Genomic DNA, 14,325 nt, shown 5'->3' on the forward strand with positions numbered 1-14,325 from the left:
GATTTCCCTACCGTCTCTCTCATCAATACAGAGCGAATGTATGGAGATGGAAATATCTGAGGCCGAAGTTAGAAAAGCTATTAGGCAACTCAAGCATGGGAAGGCGGCAGGCCCTGACGGGCTACCAGGTGAACTATACCGCGCCTTGGGGGATGTTATCGCCCCTACACTAACTGCCCTTTTCAATTGGATCCTAGGGAAGGGGCAAGATCCCCAAAATCTTGGGGTGAGGTGACCATAGTTCTGATCCCCAAACCAGGAAAGGACCCAACCTTGTGTGGGTCCTACCGCCCGATATCGTTATTGAATAGCGATTATAAGATCTTCGCTTCCATTATGTCAGCAAGATTGGGGTCAGTAATAGGGGAAATTGTCCATCAAGATCAGAGGGGATTTATTAAAGGGCGTCAGTTATCTGACCTGACGTACGATTTGGTGGGGGCAATAGATATTGCTTCGACCTTTTCTCTTCCATTGACTACACTCACCCTAGACGCGACCAAAGCATTCGATAGGGTCAATTGGCCCTATCTGGCTGCAGTGTTGAAGAAGTTTAACTTCGGTGAGAAGTTTTGCCAGGCCGTAACCCTCATGTATAATGCCCCATCAGCAAGGCTGCTAATTAATGGTGCCTTGACAGAATTTTTTAAAATAATGAGGGGCACGGGGCAGGTCTTCCCGCTCTCTCCCCTCCTCTTTAATCTCTACATCGAACCTTTTGCTCAAATCTTACGGGGAGATGAAAACATTCCATCATTCAGATTTGGGGAGTGGGAGAGACGGGTCGCACTCTATGCAGATGATATCCTTATTCTAACATCCGATCCAGAGACATCATTCCCTGTGGTTATCAAGAGGGCTGAAGAGTTTGGTCGCATCTCGGGGTATGAGATAAATGCCAGTAAAACTGACATCATGGCATGGAGCATCCCTAATTTACAGCTGGATGTGACCAACTCTATGCGATATCTGGGAATCCGGGTGATTCAAGAAGTTGGAGGCATCGCTCAAGCTAATTTAGAGAGAGTCTGCAATGAATGTAGAAAATTGCTAAAAACTTGGTCCAATCTTTCACTTACCATACTGGGCAGAGTGAGTCTGATAAAGATGTCTATCCTCCCTAAATTTACATTCATTTTTAATACCATCTCCCTGGCCTTTGATGGTAAAACCTTGGGTAAGTGCCAGAGAGAGATAAATTCCTTCATTTGGAAATATAAATCGTCGAGGGTGGCATGGAAGAAGTTGAGGAGGAGAAGGGAAAAGGGGGGGGCGCGCCTTGCCGGATTTGCAGTACTATGCATGGGCTTTTCAGTTGTCCCACTCTAGAATGTTTTTAAAAACACCATCAAATACACCTGCTGGGACAATGTTTAAAGCCGTGCTAGTAGGGGCTGCCTTACCAACTGACGGATACCTGTTTATATTTGGGGACCAAACCAAAAATTCTTTAAAAAAGTTGTTAAAAATTCTTATGTCTCAGGCGAAAGCCTGGGTACAGATAAGGAAAAGATTAGGTCTGCCGTATTTTTCAAACTATGCACCTATCTGGGACTCCCCGGGCCTGCCACTATGTCTGAAAGACAGGCTAACAACCCCGGTGAGGGATGGAGGAATAACAAGATGGGGAGAATTGATGGCAGAAAGGTCGTTGAGGTCTTGGGAGGAGCTACAGGAACAGCTGGGCCCTGGGCTTTCTAGATTTAAGTTCCTACAATTAGACAGTTGGGCCAAGGCTCTGTGTAGGGAAGGGGTACCACTTGGGAAGACTAGTAGCCTGGAACAACAGTTGGTGGAACAACAAGGAGGGGTGTAAAGAGGTGACTCAGTGGTACTGGAGTTTGCTAGAGGAAGCTGATGGTGAGTTTACTCTTCCGGAGGAATTGTGGGGGGAAGAGTTAGGCGCCCAATGTTTAGAAACTTGGATAAGATCTTGTACCCTCCTATACAAAATTGTTAAACCAGCATGGCTGAGACGTAATCATTTTTTCACGATACACCGAGCCTACCTCTCACCCCTGAGATTGTCTAAATTCCTCCCAGGCAAGAAATGCAATAAGTGTAACTACCTCGAGGCCTCAGACGTGCATATGTTCAAGGACTGCCCTTACACTGCCCAGTTTTGGGAGGAAGTGAAAGTAACTCTAGATTCTATCTTAAATATATCCTTGTCCATCACACTTATTATCTTTGGCTTGGATGCTAGTATAACTGGCCATGCAAGGTCTTTTCTGTTTTATGCAGTTTTGCTGGCCAGGAGGCAGATATGTAAAGTCTGGGCGGAAAATACAGCACCATCATACGTAAACTGGCTGTCATCTATGTACGAAACATCTAAGGTGGATATGGCCAGAACCTGCAGTAAACGTAACTTGGCTTTCTGGGACCTGTTGGTTCAATGGAAATAGTTGCCCGGTTTTTTCTTTTTTTCCCCCCGGTCCTCTGATTATGCCTATCTACTCCAAGGACCAGGGCCCCTTTCCTTCGTACCATGGTTGGTCCTACAGGTTATAAATACCAAGATGGAGTAAGTACAAGTCCACTTCTGTTCATTCCCTCTACCTCTTAAAGTCCATCTACTGCCAATCCTCAGAAATCGTGTCACCGAGTGGGCGATAGTAAACACCTCGTATCTCGGAGTACGACACGCTAGGTGGTTGGCGGCTAATTAAGAGGAGGGCAAGGCAAATGAGGACAATAAAAAAAAAAGAAAGAAAAAAAAAAAGAACATTGTAATCTGATCGAGTTGCTTTGAATTGCTTTGTTTTGTGTTTTGTACTTTGATGGTTTTAATCAACCGAATAAAGTTAAATTTTGACTTTGCTTAAACTTCAAGCGTGAACTACTTTTCATTTTCATAAATTAAATGACACAATGTAACACATATGTAAAAACATCTCCCTCGTATAACTAATTAAAAGTATGTTATATGTCTTTTGCTGGATTTCAAGCTTATTGTTTTTATACTGCAAGATAATAGGCAGCCTAACTGTGATGCCACATGCAACACTAGGTCCAAAAATGCCCTTTTATGAGCCTTTCGTGAAAATATATTACACAACAGAAGCTATTTTGGCCTGTTTGTTAGCTTTACTTTGATGCTTTATTTTAGCACTTTTTTTCCTGAGGCAGCCCATGTAACGAACACAGGGGCATATTATCAAGAACGACGTTAAAAATTATCGCCGGTTTAGTGGCAGAAAACTGCTACTAAAGCGGCGATAATGGGCTTGATAATATGCCCTTGAGAATTCCAAAGGAAGTCTATGTTCTGGTGTGAACATGGGCTTCTATTGGAATTTTCCAGGGCATCTTATCTAGCACATTATCACCGCTTTAGCTGCAGTTTTCTGCCGCTAAACCAGCGATAATTTTAATGCCATTCTTGATAATATGCCCCAGAGTGTTATAGTGAATCATTCTCAGTTACCTGCCAGGACAGAGAGGTTGTTTGAAACTGACTATTATATTGATTGGACCGCAGTTACCGCGAAGGACAGAAGGGTTTGATGTAAATATTGTTACTTCTTATTCTGCCTTATATTTATTTTATTATGATTTTGGGTGATAATATGTGAACATTTGAAAACTACTTTATATTCACGTGCCAACAGAGGAGAGGTGGTTGTCTAATAGCTACAGCTGCCGACCTTGGAGCTGGGGAACTAGGTCTCGGCATTGGCTCAACATCCTATGATTTAGGGCAAATTCGTTTCTAGCTGCCCCTTCTTTCTCCTTATTCCTTTCTAACTTTCTTTCCCTCCTTTTTTGCAGTCCCTCCTTTCATCCTCTCCTTCTTGCAGTCTTATTTCCAATATGTTTCTTTGTTTCTATCCTTCATATCTTCTCTCATTTCCTCCTTTCTCACTTTCTTTTTCATTCTCTCTTGCCATAACTCTTTTCTTTCTTTTCTCCTTTTTGTCAGCTACATAATTCCACACCATATAATACTACTCCATACCATTCCTCATATTACTGAAACAAACCATGCCACATAAATCCACACAACACCACACAAATCAATGCCAAACAATTCTGCACCACACAGCATAATTATGCTCCACATAATATCATTAAACACCACAGAATTACACTACACATAATTACACTCTAATTAAAACAACATAAATACACCCCACATAAATTCACACTATGCCACATACCAACAATACACATAAATGCACTACACCATGACACATCACCATGACACATCATTCAAATAGGCATCATTTCAAACAACTCAACTTTACACACTTCAAATACACACCACATAATTCCACACCAAACCACAAATTTCAACTACACAATTCCACAAAAAACGCATACTTCCAATACACATCACATATTTCCACATCATCCAACAAAATGTAACAACACACCACATAAATCAACCTCACAGCATGCCAATACACAACACACAATACCATTCCACATAATTACACATATTTAACTCCACAACACACATTTTCACTGTACATATTTCCAATACACCTAATACAATTTAATTACTATCCACACAATTCCATATCACACAGTTCCACAACAAACAGTTCCAATACAATACATCTCTACCTTGTACTTCAACCAACACTGTAATATCTCGCCCACACATCCATTGCTCCTCATCTCTCTCTTTTACACTCCCACTACCCACTCTCATCTTGCAATACCACTGCCCTCTCTCATCCCTCCCTCACACTACCTGTCTCCTCTCCATACTACTTACTCACACATGCTACCTTCCTGTACCTCCTCATGTTGTGCACTAGTCCACCTCTCGCCTCCCACCTCCCTCTAGATGCCCTTTCAACTTGTCCCTCTATCTCTCTCTCTTACTCTCTCTCAACCATCTCTCTCACTCTCTCATGCACTATTCCTGCCTCTCTCGTCTGGTCAACTTCAGGTCTTTAAGCACAGTTTCTATCCCGTCTCAATTTGACAAAACATCATTATACTTGCCATTAAATGGTGGGACACTACTTACACTTGATGCCTATTTAGTAACAAAAGCAACAGTGGCAAATGGAATGTTTTACAACAGTGTCTATGAAAGAGAGATGTTTTAACTGAATGTAAATATTTTCTTAAGTTGTCCCTGCCACTGTGTGCTTGAAGGTTTTTAATCTAAAAAAATCTGCTCTGTTTCTGTTTTCTTTGTCAAAAACAAAATGAAACTTTATATTCTATCGTGTATTATCTTGTTTAAAGCAAAAATGTATTTCCTATCAGAGTTATGTAATTTCCACTGCCCCTAAAAGTCTTTTCCTTTTTTTAACAGACATTTTTTTTATTACTCTTGGTTGGAGAAGCCACCACTCCAAAAAAGAGAGAGTGGCGTATAGCAATCTGAGGGTATTTCTGAGAGTTTGAGAGCTGTGAGGGTAGAGGAAGAATGATTTCACTGCTGGGTCAGCCCATTGTGCCATCCAGGGGCACAATGGGCAACTACCAAAAAGGACCCTCACTCCTCTGAAGCATGTCATTTCCAACACAACCATTTCACAGACAATTTCCTTCTCTCCTATTTTGCCATCGAGCAGATAATGAACACACCCAGAGGTGATGATAGGGTTGTCAAGCTGAGAAAGAAGGAATGCAAATATATTATTGACCTTCAGACCAAGAGCCAGTGGGGATTGAACCAGGAGGAAGAACAGGGGGTCCACTTGCGGGAAGAGTAACACATTCCACCCCCCCATTTTTTATTCTTTTTATCTCTGATGTTTACTTACTCATCTTAGGATGCCTTCTATGCAGGTATTGATGAGATATATATAAGTAACCTGTATGTTATTATGTGATTTTAACCTGTATTTCTTGGTTTACTTTATTTTGGTTACAGGAGAAAAGGAAGGGACCCACCCTGCTTTGGTGGCGACACCTGTACGGGTTCCCTACCATTTTCTTCGAAGGCACAACCAGGTAATGCACCTCCAGATAAGAGTTATATTATCATTTCTCACTTAACAATGTTTGGACACAGAGCCTTGGCAGTCACTATCCGCACAGCAGATGGACTTTTAATTTTTGGAGGCTCCTCTTTTTTATTTGGGATCTTTGAGTAATATCTTTGAACATGTGAGGGTTTTCCTCTTGACTCATACTGAGTATTGTTCACCCAGTCCCTCACATGAGGACATTATTTCAGTTTTGGCATATTTATGCCATTGGTAGTATGTGAGCTAGTCCAATGCAAGGACACTTGCCTTTTATTAGTCTTTCATTACTTTCTAGGCTCCACTTTCCATTTTGTAAAGGGGGAAGAACAGCACCATGCAGGAATGGCGCACATTTCAAGGAGTTTCCCATCAATTTATGGTTCTCTTTTGATGGGGGTAACCTGGCCTACACCATATCTATCAATAATTTTGACGTAGTTCATTTCATTGCCTAGGGTTTCTTACACCCCCCTATGGATTTATTTCCTGTGGAGCCCGTGAGAATCAATGTTACGAGGCTGCAGAAGAGAATTATGTGAAAATAAACAGAATCCTGATAGCATGTATACCAGGTCCTGAGTATGCTTTATAAAAGATTTTTGGTGAAAACATTAGTTTGTCGGAGTGCTCCGTCAACATACACACCATTTCCCAAAGCTACACAGTCCCGGTAGAAGCGCTGTGTGTTTGATATATGTATATTTATATTCAGTCAAACACCAGTGTTGCAAAAGAATGCATGATGTCTAGTAGTCTAACGAAAAGAGGGAAGGGAAACCTTTGCAAATCATCGTACCTTTCACACCCCTTACATATCTAATCTATCGACGTAACCATCTGCTCTGGACCTGATGTAAAACAATCACATAGAAAGATGTATCTTCACTCCACTTCCTTTTTAGGTCTCGCCTGAGCCAGCGCATGCGCCGCTCTGCAAGACATTTAGTTAGTGTGTTTTCAAAGTGCTACCAGAGGCTTTTGATGGCCTCAAGCTTGCGGTGACACACACGTGCACGTGCGCAGCCACCATCTGTCTTTCCTCCATCATGGCTCATAAAGCATTGCAGTGCTCTCCCAAGTACCTTGCTCTGCCCCTCCCACACCACAGAGCACGTCCCTGGAATCACTTTTGCTTTCACATCAGCGCAGCCAATGCTTCTTTTTTTCCATTTTAGTCAGAAGCTGCAAACAATCATCCAAGGAGCTTGATATTTATTACCCATTCAATTTTCTGGCGAAACCCATCCAACCTATAATCCAAATGATTAGATTATCATTGGAAAATAGGTTCAGCTGAGCTTCCTCTCCCAAACATTTGGCGGCCTGAATTAACTGCAGTTAGATGCAAGCTCAAGTCACTTTCTGTTTTTTTGCCGTATGTAAAGGGTAAGTAGGTTCACGAGCCTTCGTTTGATGAACCTCCGCTTCAATAGTCAGCAAATTCATCCCCCCAGTCTGCACAACATAAAACGGGCTCTGGTAGATTATCTATATTAACTGCCTCCTTATTTGTGGTCACATGTATATCACATTTCAACCTCCACTTTCGAGATTTTCTCATTATTGGCTCCCACAGCAGAGTTAAGAAGTGTCAGAATAGAAGTTTTATTACAAACTCGCTTAATCGGTGGAGAGATTTTCCAACCCACCTTACCTGAAGACGCTGACACTGAAAAGCATGGTCCAGCCCCTTCCGGGCGGTGACGGGCCCGCTTTTGGCCAAGTCTATACCCGGGAGCGTCAAAGGATGGCTACATTTAAGCTCCTCCTCCTGGCAGCAAGGCAGTCTGGTATCTGTAGTCCGGACCCCTATGGACAGCAATGATAGCGTCCACAGTAGATATGGCACTGCGTTTATAATGGGTGCAACCTGACGAAAGCATGACGAGAACACTGACAGGTTTGGAGAAGAAGAGCTGCTTTCAACAGAAGCAAGTGGTCAACCTTAGATTTATCTCGAGTGTAAAATGAATTTGAGAGAATAAAGTAAATTAGGTATCTAGTACAATTCACTAGTATTTTTCTGAATAAGTCTATGTACAGTTCCCACTCCTCCTAGAGGAAATCCTCAGGTTTGTATGGTGTAAGTATGCCAGACTGATGTGGCTTAAAGGCTAAAACGGAAGACCTTGAAGCTGGGGAACTAGGATTAAGTCTGGCCGGCGGCTCAAGCATCCTCTGATTCTGGGGAATTCTCTCCCCGTGCCTCAAAATATAAAAATGAATGTGTCTGTTTGTAATGCAACTGGTACTCATGTAAAGCGCTCTGATAACATGGGGTCGAGTTCGAGCCATATAAAAATGCAACAAAAAAACCCAGAAAATTCATTTTGAATCTGCTTGCCGCTCTCCTCTGAAATTTCTAGTGTACACCCCAAAACACAAAAATAATCCTCTCCATCCTGCTTTATTGCAAAAATGTAATCTTCTTAACCCTTCTCAAACATTTCATAGAAACAAAATACCCACTTAATGAGAAGTAATCACGTTCCCAGCCAGAGTCCAGCTTTGTGACACACACAACATTAAAAATAGTTGGCGATGCCCGTCGGATCCTGGACCAAGGTTTTGCGTGCCTAATGATCCTTCTAGGCTTCTCAGCTGTATTGATATAATCGTCATGCACTCTTTTAAAACTATTCTATATGAGAAAGAAGCTGAGCAGCACTGTCCTGAGTGTTTCATAATATCATCACCGAATTGCACTGTTCCCATTCAGTCATGAAATCACTGGTGTGAATTTCAATTTCACAACCTTCGAGTCTCGAAAATAACGTTGCCTTCATTTCGTTAAACCTAATATTTAGTTACACGTGAATAACATGGGAAAGGGAAACAATTTCAACTTACGCTCCTCCACAGAATCAAACTGATATATCTGTAGCAGATTTAAAACTAAAAATCCAATCATTTGTACTGTTCAGGATTCACTACAGAAATTACCTTCTAGCTGAGATTCTAAATGTACACCCAAAACCCTTAAAAGCAACCCTCATTGTCAAAGCTAGGACAGCTACCAATACGAGAAAGTTTGCCCACATTTCGACCAATACTGTTGTCACTGATGCGGCTACCCCAATGAAGCAAGAATCTTTTGTAAATTTGCTTGCATCACATACAAAACTCTATTTATGGCATCCCACAACTACATTGTACAAAACCTGACCATCGCAAGGAGGCAACACCCTTACAAGATGAGACAACTTGCTTCTAAAAACACCAAGATTCAAGAAAGCAAAAAACACAATCACTGTGGACCAATCCCTCTGTCATCAACTTCTCAAAAGAAGCATTGGCATAGTCAATAGGTCTCGCTTTTGGGACCTTATAAATGTTTACCCATGCAACAGTTGATGTTGTTGGACCAAGGCTATTGTGCTGCATAATAACGAAATACTTATAAGGTCCCAAAAGCGAGACCTATTGGCTATGCCAATGCTTGTTCCTGTCGAGTCTGCGACAAGCCTAATCCATTTTCATTATCGAACACATTACTCACTTTTCTGATGTCTTTACATTGACAGTACTGCGGTTGCATTGCATGACAATAAAGAACCACTTGGTAATTGTGTATGGGTTATTTATGAATAGCTGTGCGGTGTTACAGGAGAAGTACCAGTGGTGTGTAATGTTCTGGTTTACAGTATGTACATAATTGTGTCAAAATATACTACAAGATGGCCGAAACAGAATCGGCTCTGATATTTATTTCCTCGTTGATGTTGTTAGTAATATGCTTACATTGCACTTGATTGGCGTTTACTTCACATTTGGTCAAGGCTGCGGGGCAGCGGAAACGGGTTATGTGAAAATAAACGGATTCCTGATAGCATCTATACCTGATCCTGAGAGTGTGTTAGACATGATTTTTGGTGAAAACGTTGGTTTGTCAGAGTGCTTCGCCGACATACACACCACTTCCCAAGGTACCACACAGTCCCGGTAGGAGTGCTATTTGTTTTGATATATTTATATTTATAAATGCAAAAGAATGCATGATTGTCTAGTAGTCTAACGAAAACAGGGAAGGGAAACCTTTGCAAATCATCTTCACTCCACTCCCCATAGTTCCTCACAGACTCCCACCCATATGCTCAACTGTGCTGCAAAGGAGTAAAAGAAGGTTTTTACGCAGACCCACTTGTTACCCAAGCACATTCAGAGCACATGAATTCCAATGCTTAAACCATAGGGCCACATAAACAACTCATTTGGAAAAGACAAAATTAATGGCAATAGAACCAGCTTTTCGAGAATTTCTTGAAGACGTTCCCAAGGTCCAGCTACATAGGAGCAGAAGGGCTATAGAGGTGCACTCCTCTAATCAACTGTACTTTCAACAGCAGTGGTACCACATTGTGCCTGTCAGTACAGAACATGTCACATAGGAAACATTTTAGCATTAGAAAAAGTACACTTACAAAAGATACTGCAGGAATATTTTTTCACTGCAATAAAGTGAAAGGAGGGCGTCATTTACCCAAGTCACATCAACATAAGACATGCTTTCTCTACTATCTGATTTGGATCACGAGTTTATGGATAGACTATTACACAGTTCAGTACCATAGCCTTGTTTTAGTGGGGGCTACGCATGAGAATAGAGGAAGGGCCAGGCAAGCGTGTGATATTTACATCTACCTTGAGCAAGGCGGAGTCTGGATGAAATCTGCTAAATATGTTCTTATTGGGTTTTCAATAGATTTTACCTACTGGCTAATACCTCGAGGCTTATATTTACAATGCTATAAACAGGTTTAACTATACATCCTATCCCCCATGGACAATTGTACATGCTGCAAATATCCAAGAACTTTATAACACCTGCAGAGGCACTTTCTGCAACTCCAAGTACTGTCACTGCCACTTTAAAACGTATACAGGAAATTATGGTCTTGCTTGCTCCACTACATTTTAAAACAATGCATTTCTAAACTTTTGAAATTGCTGACAATATGCATGGTGGTGATAGATCTTGCTCTGTTAGAGAGTATAAATATGACAATAAGGCAGTGAGACGGTTTACCCTCTTAAAGAACCCATGTGGCAATCCAGCAAGGAAAGTAATACTCACTTTGTCCATCTCCTGCTTGAAGGTACTGAAAACCTCATTACTTTTTGACAGAGAAGCCTGGAATTCTTCAAATTTTTCTGAATAAAGCGTAATCTGAGTGTAGAAAATAAAGTAATTTCTGGTCATATTTCATTTCCATCGTTAACTTGAAATTCAGTCCTTAGGCTGCCAAATGAACAGATATTTTGATGAGCAAATAAATGAATTCAGTGTACATTGTGGTAGATCACTTGTGTTACCCAAAATAAACCCAGGTTCAAAACTGCTGTTGATATAGTTGCACACTTCCAAACAAGGTTATGGGTTGCTCCTGTTTTTTGTTACCAGTGTAAATTTATGGAACATCAATAGTGTCACTGCACCTACACTTCACAAATTTCTCACCAATTTCATTATAAAAACCTGCCCCACAAATTTCCACTCTGTCTCACCTTGCTCTTGATGTGCATGGGCTAACTGCTCATCATGCCTGCTGGAGTCAACCTTGCCCCTCTAAAAGAGAAGTCTATCAATAACTACTAGTTCCTCTATCAATGACCAAAAAGGCTTACAATTTTTTTTTACTGAAAATGTTCTTATCCTTCCATTTTCCACTTAGTGATTCAGTTGCCTGCCACAGAGTATCGCCCCTGTTTAATTCTTCCTTCTAATCTTCCTCACACACCATAGTGATCTCACACACTTTCCCCAAAATCCAAGATTTTCACAACTAGACGCCAGTTCTGATGAATAATCTGTAGTTTGATTTTCCAGTTCACGAAAGGGGATGACCTGCTTCCACAATCTGTGAGAGGGTTCGAGTGCTGTGTTTTGGGGTGCCAAATCACTTGTCTCTCTGGGAAGGTTAGGAGGACAAGTGGCACACTATAAGCTAGTCGGATTCGGGCACATAGGTACTGATGTGGTATGGTGACTAAGTCCTAACAAACTGATGTTTTGTGGTCTAAAGCATACTTCTGTTCCTGAGCAGAATCCCTGCAACAAACCTTCCACATTTTTGTCCTTGCATTGCATCATTCATCCTACGAAGTATTTCTCATAGCAAACCTGTATAATAACCTGTATAATTCCTCCTCTTGGCTTGCAATTGTAATCATTCTAGGAAGGAAGGAAATTCCTACACTTCCTCCTTACATTTGACTATTCTCATGCTTTTAAAATCAATGTTGTTCTAAATGGAAGCGTGACATGTGTAGTACTATATAACTATATTTCATTATATGTAGAATTGGTTTACAAATGCAAAAGGGATAATAGAACTCTTTACCTGTGCCTTTAGTAATGTTTCCTGTTCCTTCATCATTTGTGCCTGTATTTTCCATTCAGCCGCCTGGTTCAGTAACTGTTAAACATTTGATGAAAAAGTAGACATTTGTTAAAGTTTTCATTATGAACTACTTGCCTGTTTATTCAGCTCAACTATATGCAACTTTTTGCACTGGAAAAAAAAATATTTTACAACACTTTGTGCCAGTTTGCTTCACTTTTAGAAACGTTGCACTAGTGCAAATTGTTGATACATTTTACCAAGTGTATGGAATGCATTGAATAAAGGTGGACCTTTTCTGTTTATAGCTGTTCATCATGTGTAACATGTCTCAACAATCAATATCTTATACAATTTCTTAACAGCGTTCATAAGCAAAGGATTTAGACAGTTTTCTTGTTCAGATCAAGAGTCATGCTTTCCCCTCTTGTAGATGATTGATTTGGAGACAGTTTTTGTAAGTCACTTCTTTGATTAGAGTTAGTTCTCATGACTCCTTTGAAGCAATTCCACGATTGGCACCCATCTCTTATGGAACTGCTAGCTGACTTCTGTTATGCTTGCCTTGCTTTCCCTCACATATCCTAGGCCTGGGTGACAATGATCAGGTCGATATTTATGGTACTTGGGCAGTCACAAACCTTTTGAGTGCACCAGGATCTCCCACCACGTGAGCTACAAAAACAAGACAGTTTTTATTTTAAATCAATCTAGATGGCTCATTTATGGGAAGTCACTTGCAATCATTTCTTTAAATACTTTAGAAATAATGAAGTTTCTTTTAAATCTCTTCCCAGAAGGTGCGTTCATAGTACTATATAACTATATCATCAGGCCATCTATTTTGGAAGATCCTTGATTCGAGAAGTAAATATGCTTTGATTTGTAGGGTCAATATTTTGATTCAGTGTTTGTTTAGATGTGGGTGTAGGTGCACAGCTACAAGAAGATGTTCAGAGTAGAGGGTACACTAGGGGTCCTATCACGATGTCGGGCGGACTTACGTTAACCCAACACCGTCTTGGAAACGGGAATGGACAACCTCCGGTCCCGATCGTCTTATTATAATGCAACCAAACACAGTTCGAATACTCCCATTCCTCTATGGAAGCTCGTGTTATGGCCGTTAACCGGCCGTAACACAATCTCCCATAGTGGAATGGGAGTCTGTGTTGATCCCTGCACCATGTGGCAGGCACCTCAGGGTGCAGGGATGAACATGGGGGCACCATGGATGCCCCCTCTGCCCTCAACCGGAGGCCACAGAGGCAGGGGGGTGCTGTTAGGGGCCCCCATACTCGCTCTCCAACAGGCTTTCATGTCGGAAAGCCCACGTAGAAAGCCTGCTGGAGACCAAGTATTGTAATCCTAAGGGCAGAAAGGCCGCCCTTTGGAATTATGGGCTGACCTCCGACTGGCCAACGGGCTCCTTGAGCCCATCAGAAGCCAGTCGGAATAACCGCCCACTTTAATTTCTGACCGCCAGCATTGTAATGTGGCAGTCAGAAATTAAACCGAGATGTGGCCTGGAAAGTCTCCGACCGATGGTTGGAGCCTTTTCTGACCGCTTCAAAATCGGCCCCTAAATGTCAATATGAAGTCTGCAGATTGGTTTTACAAATCTAGCACCAGGCTTGATGAACGTTTACAATTATTTGCTAGTGCAAACATATAAACAGGGCTATCTATGTAGTTCCCATATTTAGAATCATGGATTGCACAAGTTTCCTATCTAACTGTCTTACATTCACACCTGCATTCTTTAACCACTCGCTGCATAAAACATTCCTTAGTATCATGCTTCTGCTCCCAATAAGGGTGACAGATTACCAAAGGTCCTGGATCTGAGGGAGTATGGATAATCTGCAGGGGCGAAATTGGGTGACTGGCTAATCAATATACAAAAGGCCAATTATGGGCGTTGTCAAGAAAGCCAGTTTTTCTTGTTGGTGGACTATCATCACAATTCTAGTTGCATTGCTAATTCTGTAAATGCCAATATTGTTTATTATTTATTTGTATGTATTATTTTTTCTACTCTGTGT

At 41.3% G+C, this 14,325-nt stretch overlaps 1 protein-coding gene across 1 annotated transcript in view; it reads right to left on the minus strand.

Annotated features, from left to right (window-relative positions):
• Positions 1-14,325, minus strand: part of TXLNB (taxilin beta) — a 118,302-nt gene that overhangs the window by 48,967 nt on the left and 55,010 nt on the right. Inside the window, exons 7-8 of the mRNA XM_086927563.1 lie at positions 12,281-12,355; positions 11,014-11,106 (exon numbers count right to left, since the gene is read on the minus strand). Coding sequence (XP_086783689.1) covers positions 11,014-11,106; positions 12,281-12,355 — 168 coding nt within the window. The remainder of the gene's footprint in view (positions 1-11,013; positions 11,107-12,280; positions 12,356-14,325) is intronic.

This window comes from Lissotriton vulgaris, chromosome 6 (assembly GCF_964263255.1).
Source record: "Lissotriton vulgaris chromosome 6, aLisVul1.2, whole genome shotgun sequence".
Lineage (NCBI taxonomy): Eukaryota > Metazoa > Chordata > Amphibia > Caudata > Salamandridae > Lissotriton > Lissotriton vulgaris.